Raw genomic sequence first — 27575 nt, 5'->3', positions numbered from 1 at the left:
CTCCTGGGAGAAGCTGTCTCTGGTCCAGAGGCTAGGTGAATTGCCCTTCCTCCAAGTTACCAGTCCCCTGTGCCTTCCTGCCCTGGACACACTGTGAGGCTGCTGTCTTATGTCTTGTGTATTTTCCTCCTTCCGCCAGGATGTGGGTTCCCAGAGCCAGGCCATATTCTTCTTGCACCCTCAGCAAAGCCCACTTAACCAGGGGCTGCGATATTGAGGGCAGCTTCCCACACCCAAGGCCCTCACGTCAACCCCAGAGAAACTCTTCTGGGCCAGACTCCACAATCCTCAGGCCTCCGCGGCGCTAGGCGGCGCTGTGGAAGCTCGGTCCACGCTACCCGGGATCCTGGGACCGAGGTCGCCGGCCCCAACCGCGCGATGGGCTCCGAGGCGGCCCAGCTGTTGGAGGCGGCTGACTTCGCGGCTCGGAAGCACCAATGGCAGCGGCGGAAGGACCCCGAAGGGACCCCCTACATCAATCACCCTATCGGTGGGCGCGCCGCCGGGGGAGCAACGGCTGTAGCATCTAGGGGGTGGGGACCGGGAAGGGAACCGGAGGGCGTGCACCTCATCGAGCACCTAGTCCGTACCAGTCCTTGTGCCAGGCACTGTTCGTGACGCACCACAACCTGGGGCGGTAGGCATGATTGTTCCCTTTGTACAGTGAACATCCAAAGAAGAGCAAAGGACTTCCCCAAGGTCACCCAGCTAGTGAGGGGCCACATCTGGCTCTACAAAACCCACAACACGCCGCCCTGGGACTCCCTTCTGTCTGACTTCCTGCTTTGCCCCGTCAGGTGTGGCTCGTATCCTGACCCACGAGGCAGGAATCTCTGACATTGTGGTGTTACAGGTAACTTTCCTCCTCTGCTAGGAGGCTGGGGTGCGGGTCAGGGGCCCCATTCAGCTCTGGGTTCCCCTTGGCAGGCGTCAGAGGACTGAATGAGAGCCTGTCCCCAGGCAGCCCTGCTCCATGACACGGTGGAGGACACAGACACCACCCTGGATGAGGTGGAGCTGCACTTCGGGGCACAAGTGCGGCGTCTGGTGGAGGAGGTAACAGATGACAAGACTCTGCCCAAGCTGGAGAGAAAGCGGCTGCAGGTGGAGCAGGCACCCCACAGCAGCCCCGGGGCTAAACTGGTGAAGCTGGCAGACAAACTGTACAATCTGAGGGACCTGAATCGCTGCACCCCAGAGGGTATGCTCCTCCACCTGCTCTGAGGGGACGGGGAGGGGTATCCACCTTCTGAAGGCACAGCTTGGTCACTTCCCCTGAAAAAAAGCCCGGGTGTTCTTGTTAATTCCCTAGACTAATCTTAGTAGACCACTCTGATCTTCTTTCATACACTAGAAATGCAGTACCTGGGCAAGGGGGAAGTTTTCAGAACAAATCCGTCCATCAGGAACTCATCTCACAGCCCTGCACCAAGCCCTCCAGGAAGTGGGCAAAATCCAGTGCCTTCCTGGACGTCAACATGAGCAGTTTTCTGTCCATTCTTATGCAGGATGGTCCGAACACCGAGTCCAGGAATACTTCGAGTGGGCAGCACAGGTGGTGAAGGGGCTTCAGGGGACAAACCAACAGCTGGAAGACGCTCTAAAGCAGCTGTTTAAGGAGCGGGGGCTGACGCTCTGAGCAGTATTTGGAGCCATCCAGTGGCACAGACTCCATCCTTGCCCAGGCCAGAGAAGATTCATACTTCAGCCTTTCGGTGCCTCCCGAGCTTCCTCCCTGGTTCACTCAGCCCAGGTATTAGAGACCAAATACACGTGTCCTTTCTCACTCTGAAGATCTGCCAACTAAGCTGAGCCCCAGATTGTGGGATGATGTGCCCCACCCATTTCTAATGCATTCACTGCCCTTCTCCAGGCCTTGGGTCTGATTGCATGGTGGGATCTCTGGCCCCTCAGGGACTTGGGCTTATATATAAACGCTAGTTCAAAAGTCATTATGCAAAATAAAACATTTGGATAAAGGTTTGAGTTGCTGCTGCTCCTTCTCCAGCCTCCCCATTGGGGAAACGATGGGGGGAGGGGGGATACCTGCCCTTCAGTAGGGCAGGGTTCCAACTGTGTGCCCCTGGGACAGATCCCTCAGGTTGAGGGCCTCAACCCCTCGGAGACTGGCTTCCTTATCAGTAAGATAGGTTGTGTAATTATCAGGGCTGGATTATGTGACGTGCCTGACACACAGGTATTCAAAAATTGGTAGGCTTCCTCATTAAGAAAGTTGGATGGGTTGACAGATACATTGGAAAGGAGTGCCAACCTGCTTACTGGCAGCTCTTGCTGAGCACGGGAGAGTCCCCAGAAGCAACACGATAGGGCCGGTGGGGGACCGCGGGTCCCTCAAACCCCGGGTTGCAACGGAAACTTGCCGAAGTTTGCATCCCACCCCCAGTTTCCCCTTCATCACATCTCGGGTTCCTTTGGTTGCTAAGCGACAGGAACTTCCGGGCGCTTCGGGAAGTGGCCCGGGAACTGACCCACCCTTGGAGCCCGGCGGTGGGCGGGATCTGGGCGAGGGGGCGGAGCTTTTCAAGGTGTCCGCCTGAAGGGATCCCCAACTGATCGGTTTTTTGGTCGGTGCTGAGAAGCTGAGGCCGATTAGCCCACTTGAAAAGGGTACATCTGTGAGGAAGAGGAGGTTGTTAGGTCAAAGGCCACTTCGTGGTCACTAGGTGCTTGATGTTTTACAAAACCTTTTCACAGGTGTTACCTCATCTGTTCTTTATAATAACCAGATGAGATAGGCAGGGTAGGGATTGTTCTCATTTTACTGAGATGAAATATGAAGCTCTCGGAGATGAGAAGACTTGTTAATGATCAACAAGACCAGAATCCCTCTTTTTGCCACACTGCTGGGCCTTTTTAACCAGACAAAAATGACCACAATTGAGGTTAGCTCCAACCACGCTGGACATAGTAAAGATCAAGACTGAAGAGGCTAGTGGATCTGGATTATGAGTCTGGCCTCCCTAGATAACCTGTTTGATCTGAGCCAATAGAGTGGATTTTTTTTATTCAATAATTTTTAAAAATAATCAGAGACTTTTGGAAAAGTTGGAAGTACAACATAAGTAACTTTTTCACCTGAACCATTTGAGATTAACTTGCTGACCTGATGGCCTATCACCCCTAAGTACTTTAGTATTTGGACAAAGAAATTCTCCTGCATAAACCAAACTACAACCGTCAACATCAGGAAATTAATGTTAATACCTTACTACCCTAACTCTCTGATTATAGGGGGCTTAGTTTGGCTTTTGCTGGGCTGGGAATCAAAAGGTTTACTTCCAGCCTAGAATTAGAATGACAACAAAGAGATTCCTGGCCACTCCAAGGATCTGTCCTCAACTGGTCTCCATTTCTCTGGAGCTGCATGGCCTCGTCTTCTGTTCATGGCTGTAGCTGTTCTCTCCATTCTTAGTCAAAGGAGATTTCCTCTTGTTTTGAGTATGACCATGTTTTTACATTAAAAATATATATATATTTATTTTGGCCACTCCGGGTCTTACTTGCGGCATGTGATTGGGATCCAGTTCCCCAACCAGGGATCAAACCCAGGCCTCCTGCATTGGGAGCACGGAGTCTTAACCACTGGACCACCAGGGAAGTCCCTTGCTTTTCCCTGTTTCATATTTTGTTTAGCATTCTTAGGCATTAGGAGTTGAGGGGGCAGCAGTACAGGTGTGCTTACTCATCTAGTTTGAATGCAAGTCCCCAGGCATTCTGACAAGAAAACCTGTCTTTCCCCCACTGAGCTTCTCAGGCCTCCACACCCAATGCTGTGTCTTACATCTTCATCCCTGTCATGTTCCAAATGCCAAGGAGGCCTCATCCCCAACCCCACATAGGCTTCCTGTGCCTAGGCTACCTAATTTCAGAGTTCTTTCCTTCCAGATTTATTCTCAACTAGGGAGGTCTAAGTCAGGAGCCAAAATGGATGGACACTCTGCAGCACTTGGTCCTGGCAACTATTATGATCAAATCAGATTTCCCACTGACCCTAAGTAAAATTGAGGTTTGCTGTGAAGGATCTGGTCTCTCATCTATCTTTTTTTTTTTTTTTTCTACGAGAATTGCTCCTTGAAGTGTTTGTATGCATTTTTGTTAGGGAGAAACAAAAATTTAGTTCAGAGATCTCTTTTGGATGGTTAGCCTCATTCCTACCACCCAGACTATGATTTCCTTTCTCTGTGAGGGCCTGAGTGTCATTAGCTAACCACAGTGACAAGAGAGTGCGGTAAGGTCAATTTCAGGTAAAGATGCCACTCTCTCCACACAGCTCATACCCATCCCCTAGGCAAGCCAAATCAGGGCACTGTGTGGGCCTGGCCCACCCTGCTTGGGGGGACTCAGCTCTTACAGTTTGAGCCTGCCTTTCTCTTCATGGTTCCAGCTGGCCATACAGCCCTCCCTTCTTCATGGAAACAGTACGATTCTATGGATGGAGAATTGCAGAGAGGAACAGAATCCTATCCATTTCCAGTGGCTGAAGTTGCTTCTGTTATGTCCTGGTTCCTTTTTTTTTTTTTTTTTGCTGTACGCGGGCCTCTCACCGTTGTGGCCTCTCCCGTTGCGGAGCACAGGCTCCAGACATGGCTCACGGGCCCAGCCGCTTCGCGGCATGTGGGATCCTCCCGGACCAGGGCACGAACCCACGTCCCCTGCATTGGCAGGCGGACTCTCTACCACTGCGCCACCAGGGAAGCCCCCCCCTTTTTTTTTTAATGTGTTTTATGTCACTGAAAATTGATTTGTTCAATAACCTGGTATCGATATTGCATACTGGAAAGAACATTTAATTGGCTTTGCCACTGACATAGGTGAGTTCATGTAACCTCTGTGGGTCTCAGTTCCTCATTATTAAAATGAGAGGGTTGGACTAAATGGCCTCTATGTGCCCTTCTAGAACTAACATCATACATGTTTGTAATTGAAGAGAAATTCCGTATTACTTAATAGAGGATCTTGCATTGAAAGCAGGCCCTGTTGGGGCAAAGGGTGTCTGCCCCCTGGGCTCACTCTTTCCACCTGAGTTCTCCCTTACTCCTAAGGTCCCTGGTTGATTTTTTTTTTTTTTAAGAAACACTCAAAAATAGCTTATTAGAAATTGTGTGTGTCAGATTATCAAATTACATTGACACCATGATTTTTAAGTTCTTTCCAATTCCAGAGTATGGTTTATAGGTTAATTTACTTATATTCTTAACTCCAGGCATTGATCTAAGAAACAGACCAACACTTTAGCCTATGGTCTCTACAAAGGCTGTAGTTTTCTGCACATCACATTTTATAAACTGAATTACATATACACATAATTTAATTTTTAAACATTTTTGAACTGGAAAGGTGCATTTTTCCTACTTGATACCATAAAGGGAAGTCTGTCAGAATGGAGATGGTACAGTTATCAAGAGTTCATAAGACAATAATACTTGCAACAAATGGGATCTAAATAACTGTAAAACTGAGTGTCCTTTAAGAAATGGAAGCTGAAAAGTATATTCAAAAAATTTCAATCAAGCACAAGTAATCCACTTTCCTGAACTGCAAACACTTTCTCAAGTACATATAAGGGATCCGGTTCCGGTTTTGATGTAACCCTCAGAACTGTGAGGCCTCAGGGCCAGAGCCCCGTGGGAAAGGGTTGCCGCTAGCCTTAAAATAGTAGGCCCCTTTCCAAATTACATGTGCAGAGGACTCACCTGGGAGCTTGTTAAGAATGCAGATTCTTTGGCCCCTCCTCCCAGAGACTGGTCCAATAGGTTCTGCTAAGGAATCCGTCTCTCCTCTCGTGCACTAAGGAAGGGTTTTGGTTTTTGCTCTTGTTTCAGGTCGGTCTCTGGGATCCGTGGCTCTGCCGCACAGATGCCCATTTCAGCCTGCGGGCTGAAGGAGGAGCCCCAGTCAGGGCAGGCCAGGAAGCTGGACTTTCAACAAGGAATTCTGGTGATTCTGGACCACACCTTGAGCAATGCTGCCTTATGGAGTTCTAAAAGGCCAGCGTGTAGGAGTAAACATTTCAGTTCCTGGCAGATGAATAACTTCACTGCACATCTAAGACCTCCAGAGAGAACAGCCTTTATTCTGCTAATTTCCTCGGGGGTTCACAGATTCTCCCTTATCATTTGATTACAAATTACATTATACTTGCAAATAACGCCTGCTATAGTGTAACCGCTTAGAATCCTTTACTAATATGATTATACTTCATATTTACTGAGCTCTTATATGTACCAGGCACTGTGCTAAGCACTTCACACTGATAAACTTCATTCTTTCACTATGATGTAGACAGGATTCCATGTGCCCTGGCCTGCTGCTGGCAGCAACGCCCTTGGATGACCTGGAAGAACTCAGCTGGTCACTGCTGAATCTTTAGGTTGCTGCTTAGCAGGCCCCAGTGACTTGCTCCAAGGAGCCCAAAGCAAGCTATTCTCCTAAAGTAACTGTACTCACCAATTTTTGAAGCGCTGCAAATATTTTCTCCCAAATCTGTCATTTGTGTTTTAACCTTGGTGGTTTCCATCATATGCAAACTTTCAATATATTTTTGGTGGTAAAATCTGTTTATCTTCTCCCTTATTATATCTTTTAGGTTTCATGTTGTTTAGAAAAGACCTTCCCACACCGAAGGTATAAAAATATCCTATATTTTCCTCAGTAATTCTGTAATTTTTTTGTTTTTTCTCTCTAGAGCTAATTTTTGTGGAAACTGTGAGGTAGAGAATTCTTACTTTAATAGATAGGCAGTTATCTTAAAGTACTCTTTATTAAATAGTCCATCTTTTTCCCACTTAAAATACTCCTTGGGTCCTGTACCAAATCCCCTCACACCTGGGTCTGATGCTAGGCTCTCCCTTTGGGTCCAGCAGTCTGATCCCACTCCAGGTCACTCTGACTGAACTCATGGTCGGTCGAGAGTCCCCTGGGAAATCTCGTAGGACAAGTGTCTTTTACCCACCTGAGCACCACCATCCCGGACTCACCGTCATTCAGAATTTTCTTGGTATTCTCACACATTTACTCTTCCAAATGAACGTTAGAACCCATTAAATTCCAAAAAGTATCCAATCTCACTGGAATACATTGAATGTATGAGCTGATCTGGAGAGAACCAGAATCTTTATAGAAACGTGATGTGCCTTGTTTGCTCCGTTAAGGTCTTCAGCTGATCCTGTTGGATTGTACAGGTCGGGCGTCTGTAACCCTCCCTCATCTCTCTTATCTGCCACACTGCAGGGGTTTAGTAGTGCCAGAACACAGCTGAATAACAGTATGTCCTTGACTAATTTCTGACTTTACTGGGAATGCCGGTGGTATATGACTCTTTAGAAGGCCACTGACTGTTGGCTTCAGATAGAGACACCTTTGTCTAGGTTAGGATGTTTCTTTGTAATCTTAACTTACTAAGAGCTTAATAAGGGATAGATTTTCAATTTTACCGAATATCGTTTCAGCATCTCTAGAGACGATCATAAATTTTTTTCTAATAGTCGCAGCTGCAGGGAAGGCTAATGAGCAGCCACGGTGCCTCCTAACTCAGTGTGCATCTCCCTAGTCCCCGCACCAGGAAGTGAGTACTTCTGTGGAAGGATGACCAAGGCGAAGCTTCAGGGCTGACTGTGGGAATGATGACGAAAGCTTTCTCGAGTTGCCCACCGCAAGCTGGAGGCTTCACTTTCTTTCCAGGGAAAGGAAATATGCCCGATCAAATGCCCCCATGATGGGAAGCAGCTCTTCGGGACAGTGGTGTACAGAGTGCAGGAACCAAAGAGGAGTCAAGTAGGGTGGCCTCTGCCACCGTTCCACAAATCAACACACAGACCAAGTGCCCAGTCTGAGATGGGGTTTTGGTACCTGAAGTGTCCCATGAGCTCCGGTCATGACAGTCTTCACGAGTCCTTCCTGCCACACTGCAGCACCTGGCCAGGGCGTGAGGGTCAGGGAGCACTAAGAGTGGAGCCATCACAGAAAGCAGCGATTCCTGCTACTCCTCCACCCCACTGCTAACTCGCGGTCCCCAGCCCCCTCCTCCTGGCAGCGCTCTGTTCCTGCCTGTCACACCAGGACATGTAGCCCTTACACAACCACAGGACTCCCCGAGAGCCAGCTCTTGACTACTGTGACCCTGATGCTGGGCTATTACCCACTCAGGCTCCCCTGCTTCTCCTCCATCCCATTCAGGGGAAAGGATGGGTGCTTGAGCCTGCACCCAACTAGGTGGACACGCACAACCCAAAGCAGAGGCTGGCACCGCCCACTCTGACCAAGGGCCTTCTCTCCTACAACTCACTGGCGCCTGCCCTAACCACCCAACGCTGGGCTGTGGGTTGCCCCTGAACACAGAAGCAACGATAAAGAGAAAATGAGGGCAGAGCCCAGTCTGTCACAGTTCTGAGAGGTAGATCAGGACAGGAGACCCAGGGTGGCATGTCCAACCCGATCTTATGTGAAAAGGCCGTCTCTGTGGATGAACTTTCTCTTCAGGCCACAAGAAGCCTTAGCCCAGGCGGAGGCGAAAGGTGGCGATCTCCATGGGCTCCAAATAGATGTCAGTGCTGTTGGAGGGCGAGGCCAGTGGGTACAGCAATGTCAAGGAGGTTGGCTGCAGGAAAACCACATCCAAGCCACGGAAGAGGCTCCCCAGGGCCACCTGTGGGGAGGAGAGAAGGCGCAGGGCAGTGCTGGGGGCTGACACACCAGATGCTGCTGCTCTTCCTCTATATAACTTGTATGAATCTCACAGAAGCTATGGGCCTCTCCGCAGCAAGGTGCCTACATACACAGGTGAGCCTGTGCAACCTTGAAGCCTGTCCACAGACCTTAGGGTAGGAACTGCTGCACTGAGCTGTGAGCTCTTTGAGGAGAGGGACCATGTCTTTTTTTTTTTTGGCCGTGCCATGCGGTTTACGGGATCCTAGTTCCCCGACCAGGGATTGAACCTGGCCCAAGGCAGTGAAATCACTGAGTCCTAACCACTGGACCGCCAGGGAACTCCCAGCAGGGATCATGTCTTGATTCACTTCTGAATCACTGGTGCCCAGCACACGGAGGCATTTATCAGTGCCAGCCTTTGCTGGCTTAAACAATGAACAGAGTATGATGGCTTTTAGTTTTTAATTCCTGGTGTTTGCATTTGTTTGATAGAGGTCCGTACACATGAAACAGAAATTCTCCACCTGGACACCTTGTCTGGAACTGGCCGCTGCCAGGCCTCAGAGGCTTTGAAAACACATGTCAACAGCTTCTCCCTTGCTCTCCGTAAAGCCCCAGAATAACCATGCCACCTCCCCCCTTGCTGCCCAGCCTCACTGCCGCCTCACCAAGCTCTTAGCTTGCCATCCCCAGTGCTCTGTTTCCCTGCCCTCCTTTCCCTTCCCGCACCTGGGCCCTGCTCACCTTGCCTTGGCTTGTGGTGCAGTTGAAGCCCAAGTTCTTGGCCTCGAGGCCACAGTCAAAACCCTTGCGGTGTAAGAGGAGCGCAGTTTCGGCTGAGGGCAAGCTATCATCCTGGTGACAGACCACAGGGCAGCGGGGAGGGGGGGGGGGTCTCTGCAGGGCTCACAGGTGTAGCAGCGCCTCTGCCCGGCAGGCAGGGCTGGGACGGGGAGGAGTCTGGGCGAGGAGGGCAGGGTCCGCCCTGAGGGTCAGCACTGAGCGGGACACTCACCTCTGCCTGGAGCGTCCGCAGGTTGAGCAGGTGGAAGTCACAGGGCAGAGAGGAGGCCAGAGGACGAAATGAGCACAGAGCAGGGCCTGGGGGCTGCCTCTTGGCCACGGGCAGGGCGAGCACAGGGGTGTTCAGGTACATGGAAGTCAGGTGACTGAGGAGGGACGGGTAGCTGGTGGAGGGGCCATCTTGGACCTGGAAGATTGGCCCGAGACGTGGGTGAGGAAGTGGAGCGGGGGGAGCAGGAGGGTAACAGCACGTCCAGGTCGGTTTCTTTGGAGAGAGCTTCCCTGATGTGTCTGGATACAAGGGGTGCCTGACTCCAGGACTCTTCAAATGCGGTCACTTCCCACCTCACACAGCTTAGGAAGGGCTACCTCACCAGGCCAGCGCTCCTCTAACTATGGAGGCTTTCTGCTCCCACAACACCATCGTGAGTCACACACTCCCATCAGCAACATCTCCTGTCACATAGAGATTCTCAGTGCAGTGAGAAGAAGGGAAGACAGACAGACGGATGCTTCACCATGGAGGATGGGCCTCTGATGGAGAAAGTCTCTGGGGCAACCCTGCAGCTTCAAGCTCGACCCCGTATCCACAGCACCAGCCCTGATGCTCGGGCCCGGCAGTCCCCACAGCTGTGCTGACTGAGGACTACTCCTTAGATGGCTGACCTAGACGTCACACTCACAGGCCTAAGCTGGACTTTCCTCCACGGCGGCTACTCTTTCATATTCTGGATTTCTGCTCTTAGCACCACCCACCTTCCTACTGTCCAGAATCTCGCACTTCCCTCAGCCACGATCTCCATTCCCACCTCGGCAGCGTCCTCACGCCCATCGCCGGCTTCTCCCTCCCGTGGCTCATTTCAAGCCACCAAAATGTCCTGCTTGAACAGCCTTTAAGCTGTCACCCCTGCCTCCGGTCTCCCTGAAGATCCCCCTGAGTCCCTGCTGTGGGAGTGACATGCTTAGGGCAAAGTCCCAACAGTGTTCTCCCAGCTCAGATCCCTCACTGGCCTCCAGGAGGAAGTCCAGACTCTTCGCCAGGCACTGAAGGCCCACTACAGTCTGCCCCGACCTACCCCCATGGCAGCCCAGCACTGGCCACTAGAACTTTCTGCAATCAGGGAAATATGCTATATCTGCACTAGCACAGCAGCTACTAACCACTTGTGGCCACTGAGCCACTTGAAATGTGGCCAGTTTGAATGAAGAATCAAATTGGTTTTTGTGTTTTGTCTTAATACGTTTACGTGGCCACAGGTGGCTAGTGGCTGTCACACTGCACAGGCGGCTCTGGTCTAGCTGAGTGAACTCACGGCTCTCCCCATTCACGTTCCTTCCTGCCTCCCACCCTGTGCCTCGGTTCAAGTGTGTAGGGCAGACCCCCATTCATCAAAGACGTGCGTGGATGACATCTCCTCCAGGAAGCTGTCCTTGATCCCCTTGGCCCACTATGTTCTCTCACTCCTCAGGACCAGTGGACATACCTCTTTTCGACCTTGCATTTTCACACACATAACTTGGCCCCCACCCATACTCACGAGTCAATTCCTAGAGCTCTGAGGCAGTATCTTATGCATTTGCGGCCCTCTCAGTCCTTACAGCATAGCGGGTGCCCAGCGGCTATTTGATGAGTGAGTGACTGAGCCCCAGACAGGGAGATGGAGCAGTGGGCTCTGCCATCCGCCAGCTCCAACTCCAGCTACAAGTAACTAACACTAGTTCAACACCCCATCGCTGGCCCTTACCTCTCGGTGCCCGCTCCTGCTGCTGTGAAAGATCAAGCCCCTAAACATGGCTGCCAGTTTGGAGAAAAAGCCAGGCTGGTGGGGGCAAAGAAAGCCATGAGATGAGCAGGGCAGGAGCAGAGCAGGTTAGAGGACACAGGGGCGGGGGTGGGAAGGTGGGAGATGAGCACAAGGAGGGCACAGGCGACAGGGTGCCGTGGAGAGGGAGGTGCCAGGCTGCATGAGATGGAGCAGCAAAGCATCAGACTTGCTTCCCCGCCAACCCGGGAATCAGGCCCTATTCTTGCTACCCTTGCCACCCTTGCCCACCTCTAGTATGCTCCCCAAGCCCTAGGCTGGAACCCCAGGGCCACCCACGGGGCCTAGCCTGACCTGGCTCCCTAGGGGGAGGCCCAGAACTTACCTCCCTGCCCAGGGTTCGCCGTTCCAACAGGAGACGGAAATGGTTGCAGGTTCTCTTGTTGTCCTTGAGCCCTTGGCCCAGGCCTCGGTTGTCGTCCTGCATTAGTCGCCGGTCCAAGATCACCTCCAGCTGGCCTAGGGAAGTTAGCTGTGAGCCCCCAGCCTGCCTGTCTCACCCCCAAGCAGACACCGACCTCTGGAAGCAGCAGCCCACCAAAGCCCCAAGGGAAGAGCCCAGGGAACTGGCTGGAAGCTGAGTCACTCAGGGCACAAAGCCACCATGGAACCTAGAGCTGGAAGGGGCTGAGTGAAGGACTGTGACCCTGGCAGTTCACTGCCTGTGCTCCGCGGCTCAGGAGCCGGGGCTGGCCCGGGTGCCCAGGCAGAGAACCGTCTCTAGGCTGGCCACATACAACAAAGTGAACAGCAAACACAACAGCCATCAGCAGCTGCTGCAGAGGCCCTGACCCGGGGCAGGTTTTCTCAGGTGGGGTGGATTTTGTTGTGACTGGAACACACGCTTCCGGCCCTGGTTCTACGTGGGGGCAGACTCCAGGTCTGCCTGCCGCGTCTGTCAAAAGGAGGGAGCAAGAGGACAGCCAGATGGCATATCAGGCAGAGGCTCAGATTAGGTGTTATTTGGGGTTGCCCTGCAGACAAGAGATGGCAGAGGATCCTTTGCTTTTTTTGTTTTTGGCTGCACCGCACACAGCATGTGGGATCTTAGTTCCCCCACCAGGAATTGAACCCACGCCCCCTGCATTGGAAGCACGGAGTCTTAACCACTGGACCTCCAGGGAAGTCCCCAACCTTTCCTTTCTTTTAAAAATATGTCTGAGGGGACATTCCTCATGGCACAGTGGTTAAGAATCTGCCTGCCAATGCAGGGGACACGGGTTTGAGCCCTGGTCCAGGAAGATCCCACAGGCTGCGGGGCTACTGAGCCCGTGTGCCACAACTACTGAAACTGGCATGCCTAGAGCCCATGTTCTGCAACAAGAGAAGCCATCCAATAAGAAGCCCGTGCACCGCGACGAAGAGTAGCCCCCACTCGCCCCAGCTAGAGAAAGCCCGTGTGCAGCAACGAAGACCCAACGCAGCCAAATTAAAAAATAAAATAAAATAAAAATATGCCTGGGGAAGGGACTCACTCAAAGCTGACATATGTTGGAATGAGGATTTTTCCCAGCATCTGTTTTTTTCAAGAATCTCTTGAGAGAAGCCCATACAGACAGCTCTATCTGCACTCCCATCACCCCAGCCGATTCTGACTTACGTAGTTCCTCAGTCTTTACCCTGAGCAACCACAGAAAGGCACCCCAAATCCTAAAGTGGACCCCTTGCATGTAAAACAATCGCCTGTTAGCGCACTGTTTTCCAGAAGGGCAGAGACCAAGGGAGGTTGCTGGGCTGAGTTAAGAGTTTTACAACCAGAGTGATATTGGGCAAAGGGGCAGCAGAGCCTCATGCCTTCCAGCAGGGAGTCAGGTCCCCACTGTGCTCGCCACCGGCCCCGCAGAGCCTAGACTGGGCACTCTTGGCTCAGGCCTGCACAAAGGCTCTGCCCCAAGGACAGACGACCTGAAGGCCTCAGAGGCCACTAAGTGCAAACTGTTCACTTTACCCTGAGGCTATGGGAGCCACCTGGGCTGGCCCAGTGTGACCAGCTCCAGGTCAGTCTCCTCATGTCCTCATTTTGATTCTTTTTTTTTAAATTTTATTTATTTAATTTATTTATGTTTGGCTGCGTTGGGTGTTCGTTGCTGCGCATGGGTTTTCTCTAGTTGCATCGAGTGGGGGCTACTCTTTGTTGCGGTGCGCGGGCTTCTCATTGCGGTGGCTTCTCTTGTTGGGAGCACGGGCTCCAGGCACGCGGGCTTCAGTAGCTGTGGCACACAGGCTTCAGTAGTTGTGGCTCATGGGATCTAGAGCACAGGCTCAGTAGCCGTGGCTCACAGGCTCTAGAGCACAGGCTCACCAGTTGTGGCACACGGGCTTAGCTGCTCCGCGGCATGTGGGATCTTCCCAGACCGGGGCTCAAACCCGTGTCCCCTGCATTGGCAGGCGGATTCTTAACCACTGCACCACCAGGGAAGCCTCGTTTTGATTCTTAAGAATGTCATTCTCAAAAAAAAAAAAAAAAAAAAAAAAGAATGTCATTCTCTCTTTTTTTTTTGTCATTCTCTCTTTTAATGACCATTGGTAGGAAGGCAGGACGTATCTTTCTCCTTTGCTAAATATTTCATTATAACACTGACTACACTTTTCCAACTGTCCCTACTGCCATCCCTGTCACGAGAAGTTGGCTGCACACCTCAGCTAAGAATCACCCTTCAATACCCTGATGCTTCTTGAGGGGATCCAACAGGCCACCCACCCCCAGTCACCTCCACAGCTGCCTCCACCAGGGGAGAGGGTGACAGCGTGTGTCTGCCTTCCTTTCATCTCCCGCTGGTGTGTGACTGATGGACAGGAAAGATGGAGAGGCCCACAGAGAGGACAGGCCTCAGTGGCGGGGATGGGCTTCTCGATCTTGCCCTCTCCCCCCGAACAGCGCCTGCTCCCCTCACCATCATGGAGGCTGGAGACGCCCAGGGCCTGGGCAGCGTGCAGCGTGAGGCGGCTCTGTGCGTCCTGGAGGCAGGCCATGACCGGCATGGGGTAGAAGTTGGCCTGCAGGGGCAGCTTCTTCCGATACCGCCGGGGCTGCACCTGCGGGGGCAAGGCCAGCAGATCAAGAGAATCCGGGCACCATTTGGGCCCCGATCAGTCTTGCCTCCGATTCCTCCTGCTCTGTCTGAGCAGATCACTGCCAGGGCCTGTGATGCGGGCAGTAAACACAGTCCAAGTTCTGTTCCATGGGGTCTCTGGGGCCCCAGGCCTGAGGCATCACCTGAAAGCCATTGAGGTCCGTGAAGAAGGTGCCCTGGCTGTCAATGTCTGTGTGGAGGCGCAGGGCCAGCTCCTTGTTGACGCAGTCCCGGATGTCCACCAGGGATGACACGTCCAGAGACAGCCCCTCCACCCCTGGGCACAAGACAAAGGGAGAGGCTGAGCGGCGTGAGCCACAGCCTGAGAGACTGGGCTGGGAGAGGCTGTGCCCAAGCCCCAGGCAATTCCCAGCATTTCTGGCCAAGGTCTACTCCAAGAGAGTTAAGAATCAGACCCATCTCAAATGATACGTCTTTTGGGAACAGATGCATGACTAGACAACAGGCAGAAGAAAGAGCACATCACAGCCCACGGAGCCCGCACCGCCTTCCCTACCTTCCTTGTCTGCAGGGCTCACCTGGCAGGTTATAAAGCCGGACTACCTGGTGAACGTGCTCATAGTAGGCCACCACCTCTGAGAAGAAAGGGCCTTCCGTGATGCGCAGCACGGGAGGGTCCTTGGGGACATAGGGCTGGGGAAAGAGCAGGTGGCCGCTGAACCCACGGCACAGAGAGCAAAGCAGGGAGATGCTGGCCCGCGGTCAGGCAGGAGGACTTGTTCCCAGCAGGCTCTGGGCTGAGACCCCTGGCCGAGCCGGGCCCAGGCTCCCAGGCAACGTTCCTCAGTCTCCCACCCCCCGCAGGGGCAGTGCAGGCGAGGCACCCTGGCAGGCAGGGTCGCCCTGGACGAAGGCCCGTGCCCTTCTTCCTGCCCTCCGCTCCTGAGGCCTCCAGGGCCTGCTGGGGTTTGCAAGGTGTCTCTAGTTACCTTGGCCTCGCCATCGGGCAGGAAGAGGTAGGCTCCACTCTTGTCTTTGGACGAGCGGGTGCCATAGATGAGGAACTCCATGCCCACCCGCTGCTCCTGCTCCTCGTCCACCCTTCGGATGCTCTGCCGAGAGACACAGCCCTGACCCCTGGCCCCACGCCCGCGTGTCAGGCCCGCCCCCGGGAGGGAGCCCAGCCCTGCTTCCCTGTGCTGTCAGCTCGGGGCCCGGACGGCCCGCTCCAGGGTCCACCACAAGTCAGGTGGCAGTGCACTCATGGTGCGGAGGCAGCTTGCACGACCCCCTCGACATGCGCGCCCTCCTCCGGCTCCCAGCCCCTGGCCCTTTACCTTGAGGAGCCCGGTGAGGCCTGAGAACCAGACCTGCATATAGCGGTTGCTGAGGGCGAAGTCGCTGGTGCCAGAGTCAATGACGCGTAGAGGGAACGCCTCGTGCCTGCTGACGGACAGCTGCCGCCCATGCAGGTAGACACGCACGGAGGAGGGCAGCGTGCGGGGCCCGTCCAGACCCAGCTGCAGCTGCAGCACGCCCAGGCCCAGAGCCGGCAGGCGGACGGGCACAGACACCTGCGGGCACGGGAAGGGTGAGGAAGCGTGGGCCACGGCATGGGTGTCAGTCTTGGATGCAGGCCTGGGGTTCTGGCCCTGAGAGGCTGAGCAAGTCCCTGCACCCACTGGGGCCTCGGTGCCCTCCGCCCAAAGCACAGGTGATGTCACTTGCCCCTCGTCAGACTTTCATGAGTCTCAAATGATATTTGGAAAACTATGAGATGGTAAACACACGTTAAGCTTTCAATAAATATTTGTTGAATGAACAAACGATGGGGCAGCATAACTGCCATTTTTACTGTTATCATACTATACGAAACTTCCCCTTCCTTTCAAGGACAGACTCAAAGCCCAGGAGTGACTGTCCTCTGGGCAACCCCCCTCCCCAAGACTCTGGTCCCCAACCTGGGGAGTAAGAGGGCTGCAAGCAGGAGGGTGGGAAGCCAGTGTCCGTGGGCAGTGTGGGGCTCCGGGGAGAGGCCAAGGATCAGCACAGAGGGCCGAGGCCGGGCCCCACCTGCCAAGCTCCCGCCTCACCTGGTAGACGTCAGGGACCATGTCAGTGGCAGAGCTCCAGTGCGCGCTGACCTGCACAGCCAGGGGCTGACCCTCCTCTGTAAGGACCCGCACCCGGGGAGAGCTGACCAGAAGGGACACCACGCTGAGCCGCTCCTGCTCCAGTGGGTTGAACAGCACCACGTACCTGTGAACAGAAAGTAGGCTCATCCAGGAGGCCACTGCTCTGGGGGCAGTGGAAGCAGGAACAGTGGCCAGGCCAAGAATCCCTCAGTGGTTCGGCAGGGTGGGGGTGGGGGGGGTGCCCAGAGCCAGGAAGGGGCTTTGTCTCTGCGCCTGGCCCAGCCCGGCTCACCTGGGTGAGGTATCCAGCTGGATCACTGTGCGCTCTGGTAGGGCATCGTGATTTAAGCGGGTGTCATCCTGGAATGAAGTGGATGGGAAGAAAGAACTATCATGGGGCTTGGCCTGACTCGGAGTCTTGCCTCCCCCCACCCCCCAAACGTGTCCCAGATGGGGACCAGCAGCTGCGCCAGGCACAGAGCTTTCACTCCAGGACTGGGAAGGAAAAGAAGGACAATGCCCTTGCACCACAGTTCTCGGCACAGGTCTGCACACCAGAGGGTCCCCCTGAGCAGGTGCAGGAGCGGGGCTCACCATTTGCAGGAAGGGTGACTCAGGGTCAAAGCGGTAGCTTTTCTTGTCCCCCAGCACCAGATAGTGAGCTGCGTTAATGATCACCTGCTTCAGGTTGACAAGGGAGCGCAGAAGCCTGGGAGGGCAGGCAGGAGAGGGACCATGGGAGAGGTGACCACCGAGACACTGTCCACCTGCCAACAGGGCGAGCCCTTGGCAGGCCTGCCCACTGACTGCCCGGTGCATCCTCCCTTTTGGGACAGCGGGTCAAGGCGTGGAGCTGATGGGGAAGAGGAGAGGGCTCCCACCTGATCCCATAGTCCACAACAACTGCCTCCTTGGCAGTGCCAGTGATAGCGTCGTGGTGCTGGAAGAGTCCCAGTGTGCGCCGAGCTTCCGTCAGAAGGGCGAAGTTTGAGAGCGGGTACTGGCTGGCCACTCCAGAGCGCCGGGCATGAGCCACAGCCAGGCTGTACAGAATCTCTGCCCCCCTGCCCAGAGAGAGAAGTCAGCCTCCTGCCATCCAGCTCCCTAGGGCCCACCCTCACTCTGCAAGGCCCACTCCTCTTCCTTTCACCCCTTCTCCACTTGTCTTGGTCTCCATGCCCTTCTAGTCCCTTCTGAGCCAATCCAGCCCCTCCTTAAACCTCAAAGGCTTACTCTATCCCTCCAGCCTGGAAGGGGGGGCAGGTCTCACCGCAGGTGCGCTTCCAGGACACGGTCCAAGCTCTTGTAGAAAGGCCGCGAAGTGTAATAGCCTGTCCAGTAATGGTCCTCCCGGTCCGCGTAGGAGAAGAAATCCCCGCTCAGCACAGGAAACCCTGGAGGCTGGGCCCCTGGCTCCACCCCTGTCCTCTTGTATAGAGCATCAAAATAGTCGGAGAGGGTGCCAAACTGGGCCTGTGGGGACCACCAAAAACCGCTTCCATCAGTTCCAGAGTCTTCTGGGAATTGCGGCCCCCCAGTGCTGCAGTGGAGGCTAGGGGCAAGGATGTTTGCCTATGCAGAGAGTAGTCACCATGTCCTACCTTCTGGGCCTCAAGAAGCTGAGGAACCTGGGAAAGAACTGTGACATAAAAGGGAAACCGTGCCCAGAGTTGGGAATGAACCCCTGCTTTGGAGCAGTATCGGGGAGCATGAAACCTCACAGGAAGGGCTGGGCTGCAGCACCACCGAGGACCCCTCCCCGGTGAGTGTCCCTTCACACCTGCACGTGGAGATCAGGCTTGCTGTTAAGGAAGTCGAAGAGCCGCTGGTAGTTGAAGAACTGGGCATCCCACTCCTGGGGCTTGTCATATCGGAAGTCATCGCCCAGCGGCACCAGGAGGACGTTGCTTCGGAAGAGCCGGGACTTCTTCCTGTACTGGTCCAGGAGCAGGCCTGCCCTGCAGGTGGGAAGGGGGACGGGCCCCACATGGAGTCTCACATTATAGGATCCTCAGCAGAGCCAGCCTGAGAGGAGCCCTCTGATACATCCTCATCACAGAGTCACTCGGCTTGGGGGTAGATACCTCATGGGGTGAAACCCAGTCCCAGGGAGCCCAGTGTTCTCCAAACAACTAGAGAGTTCTTCCTGATGCATGGTTTCAATTCCCTGGCCCCAGTTCTGCCCTTGGATACCACAAAGAACAAACCAGTCCTCCTTCCCCATGATGGTCTCTCAGACATATCCAAGATGTGTAAGCATTCCCCTGCGCTTTCTCATCAGCCTCTGCAATCCCAGCCCCCCATTTGGTCCCTACATAGCAGCTGAGAATCCAGTCACCAGCAGTTCTCTTGAGTAGCCCGTCTGCCAGGATCCCAGAGTGCGGGGCCCAGCGCTGAATATGGGAGTTCGGGGGAAGGCAGGCCACACCCCCTAGTCTGGCCAGAGCTGCCGTGGGAGCGGTGTGTGCTTATACAGGCATGTCTGGCGGCCCCCACTGTCACCCCACCATGCTGACATCAGTGATCATGTTTTCTGTGCATGCGGCCCAGCAAGATATTTTCTCATCCTGAACTTTCCTATTCTGTCTGCTGAAGCTAAGGGTAGAACCTTACATTTATCTAATCTTATCTGGTTAGGTTCAACCCACGTCCCAACCTACTGAGATCTTTTGGGATCCTGACTCTGACACTCCAGCTTTGTTTGCCACCAGTTAGTGATGCAGCACAGCCCTAGACTGAAGAGCCTAGACTTGGGGACTGGACTACACCAACACTAGCACTGTATGCACTAGCTGTGTGACCTTGGACAACTTACTTAACCTCTCTGGGCCTCAGTTTCTATAAAATGAGAAAAACATCAGTACCTACTGCCATAGTATTATGAGAATTACAATGAACTGAGTGAATTAATATTTGTTAAGCACTTAGAACAGTGCCTGGCACTGTTCTACATAAACATTTATTATTTCCTTTTTCATCCAAGTCATTAATGTTATCAACAGAAAAACAGAGACCTGTGCCATTAAAGCCTCTTTCTCTTTTTAGACCAGCCTGGTAATTGGCATGTTATGGGTGTTACAGTTCAACCAGCCACTAATGTACTTAGCCATGCTAGTGCAGCTTGTTCTGTTCCATTTTGCTCTCAAGAAAGGACTTCTCAAATACCACCTTCCCCTAACTTATCATCCTTGTAAGCCCTTTAAAGGAGAAAACGAGAGCTTCCCTGGTGGCGCAGTGGTTAAGAATCCACCTGCCAATGCAGGGGACACGGGTTCAATCCCTGGTCCGGGAAGATCCCACATGCCGCGGAGCAACTAAGCCCGTGCGCCACAACTACTGAGCCTGTGCTCTAGAGCCCGTGAGCCACAACTACTGAGCCCCCGTGCCACAACTACTGAAGCCTGCGCACCTAGAGCCCGTGCTCTGTGACAAGAGAAGCCACCGCAGTGAAAAGCCCGTGCACCGCAACGAAGAGTAGCCCCTGCTCACCACAACCAGAGAAAAGCCCGCGCACAGCAAGGAAGACCCAACACAGCCAAAAATAAAATAAATAAATTTAAAGGAGAAAATGAGGTTATCTCCCATGACTTGCTCTCTGTAAACCTGGCCTGGCATCTGTAGATCACAGCTGCTGCTTTCAGAAAAAGCATGCCTTAAAAGCCCTAGATTCTTGCTTGGAATCAGCATTTAGATTTCTGGATTCTGGAAACAAAAGACCACTTTCTTTTCCTTCTGGTCACATGTTTCACCTCTTGGACATCATGGAAATCGGAGGATTGCAACATGAAAACCCGTTCAACTTGTTATATTCTTAAGGCCAGTCCAGTTCTGGCTAAATAATTGTTTACCTCTCTCTTAATCCACCTTTTCCCAGGGGAGCTAATTTCAGCAACATCTTTTGGGGTCCCTAAGGATTCTCTCAAAGGGAACAGGTCTGTTTTCTCAGAGGCTGGAGGCTGTTGGGCGGGACAGAATGTGCATCTGAATGGGATTCTGGGTGCACAGAGCACTGAGGATCCCGGGTGACTTCAAGCCAAGGCAGGAGGCCTGAGCTTAATGTAGGCATACCAGACTGAAGGTTGTAAGGCACTGGATCTAATCTGAGAATTACTTGCCTCAGTCAGTCCACTGGCTCCGACAGTTTGTTAGGACACTGGAAAACATACTCATTTGGGAAAATAAAACCATTCTGGAAAAGGTGGTTCCTTAGAGCCACTCACTCTAGTTTTCCAGGAAAACACAGTAAAGGAACTGTCACTGCAAGGGCTGTGGGCCTGAACTCACCAACCGAGCCCACCCCCATTTTATGAATGTGGAACCCGAAGCCCCTGTGCAGCAGAGCCCAGACCAGAAGCCAGGTCTCCTGACTCCTCTGCAGAGTGAAAATGACACCACCACACCTAGTCCAGGTCTGGGAGCAAGTACCTCTCGGCCACATTTGTCTCTGTGATAGCCCGGGGTGGCACCTTCCAAGGGCAGTTGATGCGCCCCCCGGGCAAGCGCTTGAAATCAAACTGGCAGCAGATCTTGGGATCCGGGCCACATGTATGGGGGACGTCATAGCTGTAGAAAGGCATCATGTGGCAGAAGATGTCTGTGCTGGAGTCCGAATCTATAGAAAACACACCAAGCAGTCAGCCCCTGGAGCTGGGCACAGGGATGCTGGGGGTGGGAGGGGATCTGCTCCAGCTAAAGGCGTGAACTAGACTTAAGGCTGCAGAGGACATGCAGGCCAATGGTCAGGACACAGGGAGGGCTCTAGAGCCCACAGCTCCTCCAGGAGACAGACAGCAGGCTCCACAGAGGCCAGAGATCAATGTGATCCCCACCTAACCTGAAGGAGAGAGCTTCTGACGGTCTGCACCAGTGTTTGTTGGTCTGCTCTAAAGGACAGATGGGTCTTATTTCTGATATCCCTGCCCTTTCCCAGTGGGAACCACTGCTGTGACCCCCCTCCACCCTACCTGGCCTTACCCCAGGTCTGCCTCCACATGAACTCCAGGCTGTGGGTGGCAGCAAAGTGCTTCTTGATAGCATAATGTACCCTCTGAATCAGCATACTGGTCAGGTTGGCACGGCGCAGCAGGTAAGGCATGGTGGGGCTGTATCCAAAGGGGTCCACTGCCCAGCCTGAGCGCGGGGTTGCACCTGGGCAGGGGCATGGAAGCCAGAGGCCTGAATGCCTCAGGGCCTGGTCTCCCGGCACAGGGGCCCCAGATCCCGTCTTGCCATCACACCACACCCACGCTGGTGGAATTAGCCTAGAAAAGAAGCACTCCCTGCCAATCCTTGTGCCTTAGAGCCCCCTGCTGTCCTCTGGGCCCAGCTATGGGGACAGACTCCCACTGCTGAGCCCGGACTCACCGAGGTTTTTCTCCAGCCACTGGTGTCCCTCAATGAGCTGGTCAATCAATGCAAAGTAGTGGGAGTTGGCCTCATCCGGCATTACCCAGCCTCCTGTTGCAATTTCCAGCTGCCCGTTTCCCACCAGCCTGGAGTTAAGGACTCACACTCAGCCTGGGGCAGAGACCCTCTGCTCAGTCCTGCCAACCAGATGCCGGGACCTGTGTGTACTGGCCTCACTGAGCCAGTTCACCCAAACCCAGGACCAAGACAACAGACATGCGCCCTCCTCTCTCTCCAGCCAACCTCCATGCTGTCCTGGCTCTGCTTATTCCTGGATCTCTGTCTGCGCTTCCAGGGGCCAGGCCCTATGCTTTCTCTTCCCTGTGCTCACACTACTTTGATTTCTCCTAACACTAGTGACCCTCAAATCAGTTCTTGCCTTCTCATTCCTGGCCCCTCTACCCTCACTCCTCATCTCTGCCAAGGTTCCCCCTGCCTCTCCCTGACACCTTGGCGCCTGCAGCTCCAGGAGAGGACTTCACACCCATCCTAGGGCCCAGAGAATAGCCCTCCTGCCTCCCCAACTGGCACTGGCCTTCGGACTGCTGCTCTCTTTTGGGCATTGATGTTGTCCCACCACTTGGCGAAGAAGGAGACTTCCGCCCAGATGAAGCGCCGCCGGGGGTCCTCTTGCAGCTTGGACACCATGTTGTTGAGAATATGCTGTGTCTGCTCTGTGTAGTACTTGTCAAAGGTCTTGAGCCAGCCTGGGAAGCCAACATAGGGTCCCCTGAGGATGCCACCATCTTCTTCAACTGTCCCTCCCTTACCTTTGCCATCAGGAAGCCCACCCCAGACAAAGCAATGTTAAGAAAAACAGACCTGGAGGAATCAGGCTCCCTGATTTCTGACTATATTACAAAGCTACAGTAATCAAAACAGTATGGCACTGGCACAAAACCAGAAATATAGATCAATAAAACAGGATAGAAAGTCCGAAGATAAACCCATGTACCTATGGTCAACTAATCTACGACAAAGGAAGCAAGAATATACAATGGAGAAAAGACAGTCTCTTCAATAAGTGGTGCTGGGAAAACTGGACAACTACATGTGAAAGAATGAAATTAAAACACTCTCTAATACCATACACAAAAATAAACTCAAAATGGATTAAAGACCTAAATGTAAGGCTGGATACTATAAAACTCTTAGAGTAAAACATAGGCAGAACATTCTGACATAAATCACAACAATATCTTTTTTGATCCACCTCTTAGAGTAATGAAAGTAAAAATAAACAAATGGGACCTAATTAAACTTAAAAGCTTTTGCACAGCAAAGGAAACCATAAACAAGACGAAAAGACAACCCTCAGAATGGGAGAAAATATTTGCAAATGAAGCAACGGACAAAGGATTAATCTCCAAAATATACAAACAGCTCACGGAGCTCAATATCAAAAAAGAACCCAATGAAAAAATGGGCGGAAGACCTAAATAGCCATTTCTCCAAAGAAGACATACAGATGGCCCAAAAGCACATGAAAGATGCTCAACATCGTTAATTAGTAGAGAAACGCAAATCAAAACTACAATGAGGTAACACCTCACACCGGTAAGAATGGCCATCATCAAAAAAATCTACAAATAATAAATGTTGGAGAGGGTGTGGAGAAAAGGGGATTCTCCTACACTGTTAGTGGGAATGTAAACTGGTACAACCATTATGGAGAACAGTATGGAGGTTCCTTAAAAAACTAAATATAGGGCTTCCCTGGTGGCGCAGTGGTTGGGAGTCCGCCTGCCGATGCAGGGGACGTGGGTTCATGCCCTGGTCTGGGGAGATCCCACATGCCGCGGAGTGGCTGGGCCCGTGAGCCATGGCCGCTGGGCCTACGCGTCTGGAGCCTGTGCCCCGCAACGGGAGAGGCCACAACAGTGAGAGGCCCACGTACTGCAAAAAAAACCCACACTAAATATAGAACTACCATATGATCCAGCAATCCCACTCCCAGGCATATATCCGGGGAAAACCATAATTCAAAAAGATACATGCACCCCAATGTTCACTGCAGCACTATTCACAATAGCCAAGACATGGAAGAAACCTAAATGTCCATCAGCAGAGGAGTGGATAAAGAAGATGTGGTACATATATACAAAGGAATATTACTCAGCCATAAAAAAGAAATCCCATTTGCAGCAACTTGGATGGACCTAGAGATTGTCATACTGAGTGAAGTAAGTCAGACAGAGAAAGACAAACACCATATGATGTCACTTACATGTGGAATCTAAAAAAATGGTACAAATGAACTTACTTACAAAACTGAAATAGAGTCACAGATATAGAAAACAAACTTATGGTTACCAGGGGGGAGAAGAGGGAGGGATAAATTGGGAGATTGGGACTGACATATACACACTACTATACATAAAACAGATAACTAATAAGGACCTGCTGTACAGCACACGGAACTCTACTCAATACTCTGAGAACACCTATATGGGAAAAGAATCTAAAAGAGAATGTATATGTGTGTACGTATAACTGATTCACTTTGCTGTACAGCAGAAACTAATACAACATTTTAAATCAACTATACTCCAACAAAAATTTAAAAAAGTAAAAGAGAAAGCCCACTCCACACCCTGGCTCCCAGGGTCTGCTGGGCCCTCACCTGGGTCATTGTGAGAGTGAGGGACCACAAACACCTGCAGGTCTTCGGTGTCCCAGTCGTGCGGGCTATAAGAGATGTCAAAGCCTTGCTTCCACACGCCGCCATCCACGTTGTCAAATGGTAACTCCTCTGATACAGTCAGCATCTGCCAGGCAGGAGAGCAGCTCAGTGCCCCAGCCATGGCCACTGTGGGTCCCTGCCAGTTCTGACTCTTACCTGCAGCTCTGGCTTCTGGCCCCGGACCCCCAAAGCAAATTGGCAGTCTTGAGGGGAGATGGAGAAGAAGCTGGGTCGGGGCTCTGGTGGCACCACCCAGGAGCCATTGGACATATAGTACGGCAGCAGGGCAGGTGGGCCCTCCACGTTGGCCGTCAGCTCCAGCACAGAGTCCTTGATGTGGCTGATGATCTCATGATTCTCCTCCAACAGCTGCTCCAGCTGTTCAATGCGGTTCTGCAGCACAGAAATTTGACTCTGCCAAAAAAACCAAAAAGCAATCACTCCCAGCTCATTATGTCACAAGAAGGATCTCTGCATGGGGCCCACCACCTGAGGCCTGACTATGATCCTTCCCTCCCCAGTCAAAGGCAGGACCATGAGCCTACAGGGCTGGATTGCTCTGGTCAGATAAGGGAAGAGGTGTGAATCACTACTGAAGACTGCAATCCACTTGGGTTGGGAGTACCCTCACTCTCTAGCTTATGGATGGCAAAGATTTCACCTCCCATGCCTATTCTCAACAATCGGCATTGCCTCTCAGGAGCATTGTGCTGACAAGGACTGCACTGGGGCTTAGTGGGAAGGGATGCTGCAATCCATTAGCAATGTCTGCCAATAATTCAGGAGGACAGAGCAGCAGTACATATTGCCATTTTCCCTCCCTCCTTTCTTTTTGCCATCACTGCTTTCAGCTTTGAGTTTCTAGAAAATCTGCCTATTGGGAAGGAATGTTCTTGCCCTGGGCTGACATGACTCTCCAGCTGGGGCAATAACCCGATCCCAGATGATTTGTGTATGAAGAGATCAGCAATCAGGCATGACTCACCCGGGGGAAGTTCCCACCGTTCTGGTGTCGGGTGGGATCATGCTGCACTCGATCCAGCATAAGGTAGAGTGAGAAGACAGCCACACAGAAGATGGCAGCCCCACACACTGTCACCTGCTTTTTCAGCTTCATACTGGCCTCCACACACACCTGGCCGGAGGGACACCACATGTAGCTCCAGCAGGCAAAAATCCCTTTGGTGGCCTTTCCACCAAATGCCCCAAGGAGTTCCTGAGGGCTGCTCCCGAAGAACACCAAAGAAAAGAAAGCTTCTAAGCACCGAATCCCGACACTGGCTATGGATCCTGACCCAACCTGGATCGTATTCTCTTGGCTGAGACACAGAAAGCACTAGTAAGAGGCACATGTGAGGCCGGTCCTGCCTGGTCCTGGTAGCAGCTTTGCCCCTAGGGTGGAGATGATGCTCTCTCCCAGGCAGATGCTATTAAAAAACACGCCCGGAAAACAAAACTTCCCAGCTGTGACTCCTGAGTTCGCCATACAACTTCCTGATTATAACCAGCTGCCCACAGAGCTTGCCTACAAGAAAGACACAGCCAGTTAAAGGACGTGGGTGTCCAAGCTCCCTGGCCATGTGCCTCTAATTTCAGAGGAATATACTGGTATCTATTTTGATTTAAAGAATATAGACAAAGCCCCAAGAGACTAACAAGAAAGCCTTTCTCCCTGCCCGCTTGCATCAGACTGGTACTCACCAGAAACAGTGACTGGCACAGCTGGTCTCTTATTCAGAAATGCAGAATGAATAAAAAAAGAAGCCACAGCTTATGTTTCTAACATAAAGAGTCCTCTCCCTGTTAGCTCTGACTCCTGCAGTGGGTAACTTTCAGCTTCTGCTTACAGAATATTTAGGGGACCCCCTGGAAGCCACCAGTGATTGATGTCAAAGATAACCTGGGTAGGGAAAAGCTAGGCACAGCTGCTCGGCTGTGGGGCAACTTCAGAGAATCAGTGTCCTCCGCCACCGCCCGCGGCCCGCACTTGCCTGCTGGGCGGAGGGAGACAGCTAGCTGCCGGCTGAGCGGCGACGGGAGCGGCAGCTCAGGAGTCTTCCTCCAGCCCTCGGGCTGAGGAGCTCTGTCGCCTCTGCAGCGTTGTGCCCTATTTAGCGCGATCTTATTCCGCTCAGGAGCCTCCGGTCAATATTTTTAGCCCTGGGAGGCTGAGTCCAGGCCAAAGTAGGTGGAGCTGGGGAGAGAGAGTTAGATCTCAGAGGGTGGCCGGCACCTGCCGCCGGGTCTTCGGCTACTCGCCCGCTCGCCGGCCCAGCCCCCTCCCGGCCCTCGACCCTCCCCGGCTCTGCCGGGCCCCGGGACCGCAACGGCAACTGACCCGTGCGGGAGCTCGGGCCGCCTCCGACTCCAAAGCGCCGCACGCGCTCCTGCCGCTCAAGCCCGGCCTCGGCCGGGGCAACCGGAGCCCTGCCCGCGCCCGCCCAGCGCGTTACCGTCTGCGGCCGGCTTCCGTGCCGCTCCGGGCCCCGCCGGCCGAGCTGCGCCCCTCACATCCCCGGGTAGGGCGGCCCGCGCGGAGGCAGCGACGCAGGCGAAGGCGGGCGTCCGCCCACCAATCGCTCCCACAGAGGCCAGGCCGCCGGCGCCGGTTCCCCACGCTGGAGGCCGCCGGGCAGAGCGGCGTGCGGGGCGGGGACAGCCTCGCCGCGCCCCCGCGCCACCCCAGCCCCGCCTCCTCGCCTCGGCCCCGCCTCCGCCTGCGGTGCGCCCCGCCGAGCCGGGCGAGTCGGGCCACTGGCGTCCCTATCTCAGCTACGGCGGGCCGGCCCGGCGCTTCCGGTGC

At 53.3% G+C, this 27575-nt stretch overlaps 2 protein-coding genes across 9 annotated transcripts; one reads left to right on the top strand and one right to left on the bottom strand.

Annotated features, from left to right (window-relative positions):
• Positions 1-344: 344 nt before the first annotated feature.
• Positions 345-1969, top strand: HDDC3 (HD domain containing 3). The gene is made up of 4 exons (XM_030878597.2): positions 345-490; positions 798-853; positions 961-1201; positions 1509-1969. Exons 1-4 carry the CDS (start codon positions 379-381, stop codon positions 1637-1639), a joined length of 540 nt encoding a protein of 179 aa, XP_030734457.1. The 5' UTR covers positions 345-378; the 3' UTR covers positions 1640-1969.
• A 3184-nt stretch (positions 1970-5153) lies between these two features.
• Positions 5154-27425, bottom strand: MAN2A2 (mannosidase alpha class 2A member 2). Of its 8 annotated transcripts, none has more exons than XM_030878589.2 (25): positions 27111-27425; positions 26764-26966; positions 25758-25907; positions 24929-25186; positions 24713-24857; positions 22625-22796; positions 22048-22175; positions 21658-21831; positions 21109-21295; positions 18464-18641; positions 17954-18156; positions 17565-17747; positions 17278-17392; positions 16976-17043; positions 16642-16807; positions 15886-16122; positions 15538-15660; positions 15127-15241; positions 14731-14864; positions 14408-14549; positions 11839-11972; positions 11436-11510; positions 9683-9877; positions 9412-9474; positions 5154-8665 (listed from the first exon to the last, which is right to left on the bottom strand). In XM_030878589.2, the coding sequence occupies exons 3-25, from the start codon at positions 25887-25889 to the stop codon at positions 8513-8515; spliced, it is 3480 nt and encodes a 1159-aa protein (XP_030734449.2). In that variant the 5' UTR covers positions 25890-25907; positions 26764-26966; positions 27111-27425; the 3' UTR covers positions 5154-8512. The 8 variants fall into 8 exon arrangements, 7 of the variants coding, with proteins under 7 accessions (XP_030734449.2, XP_030734444.1, XP_030734446.1 ...); XM_030878586.2 differs by having other exon boundaries at positions 5156-8665; positions 9412-9522; XM_030878587.2 differs by having other exon boundaries at positions 5156-8665; positions 9412-9522; positions 27226-27425.
• Between the last annotated feature and the right edge of the window lie 150 nt (positions 27426-27575).

Source organism: Globicephala melas, chromosome 2 (genome assembly GCF_963455315.2).
Source record: "Globicephala melas chromosome 2, mGloMel1.2, whole genome shotgun sequence".
Lineage (NCBI taxonomy): Eukaryota > Metazoa > Chordata > Mammalia > Artiodactyla > Delphinidae > Globicephala > Globicephala melas.
Note: the sequence above shows the minus strand (reverse complement) of the source record. Positions and strands in the feature narration are given on the sequence as shown.

What these genes read in the sequence shown, in the direction of transcription:
- HDDC3 (XM_030878597.2), top strand. Translation starts at nt 379, where the DNA reads ATGGGCTCCGAGGCGGCCCAGCTGTTGGAGGCGGCTGACTTCGCGGCT. An exon ending in CTACATCAATCACCCTATCG is followed by an intron (nt 491 to 797) that starts GTGGGCGCGCCG and finishes TTGCCCCGTCAG; the next exon opens with GTGTGGCTCGTATCCTGACC. An exon ending in CTGACATTGTGGTGTTACAG is followed by an intron (nt 854 to 960) that starts GTAACTTTCCTC and finishes GCCTGTCCCCAG; the next exon opens with GCAGCCCTGCTCCATGACAC.
- MAN2A2 (XM_030878584.2), bottom strand. Translation starts at nt 25,928, where the DNA reads ATGTGGTGTCCCTCCGGCCAGGTGTGTGTGGAGGCCAGTATGAAGCTG. An exon ending in GTCCTGGAAGCGCACCTGCG is followed by an intron (nt 17,748 to 17,953) that starts GTGAGACCTGCC and finishes CTCTCTGGGCAG; the next exon opens with GGGGGCAGAGATTCTGTACA. An exon ending in GCAGGAGCGGGCACCGAGAG is followed by an intron (nt 9,878 to 11,435) that starts GTAAGGGCCAGC and finishes CCAATCTTCCAG; the next exon opens with GTCCAAGATGGCCCCTCCAC.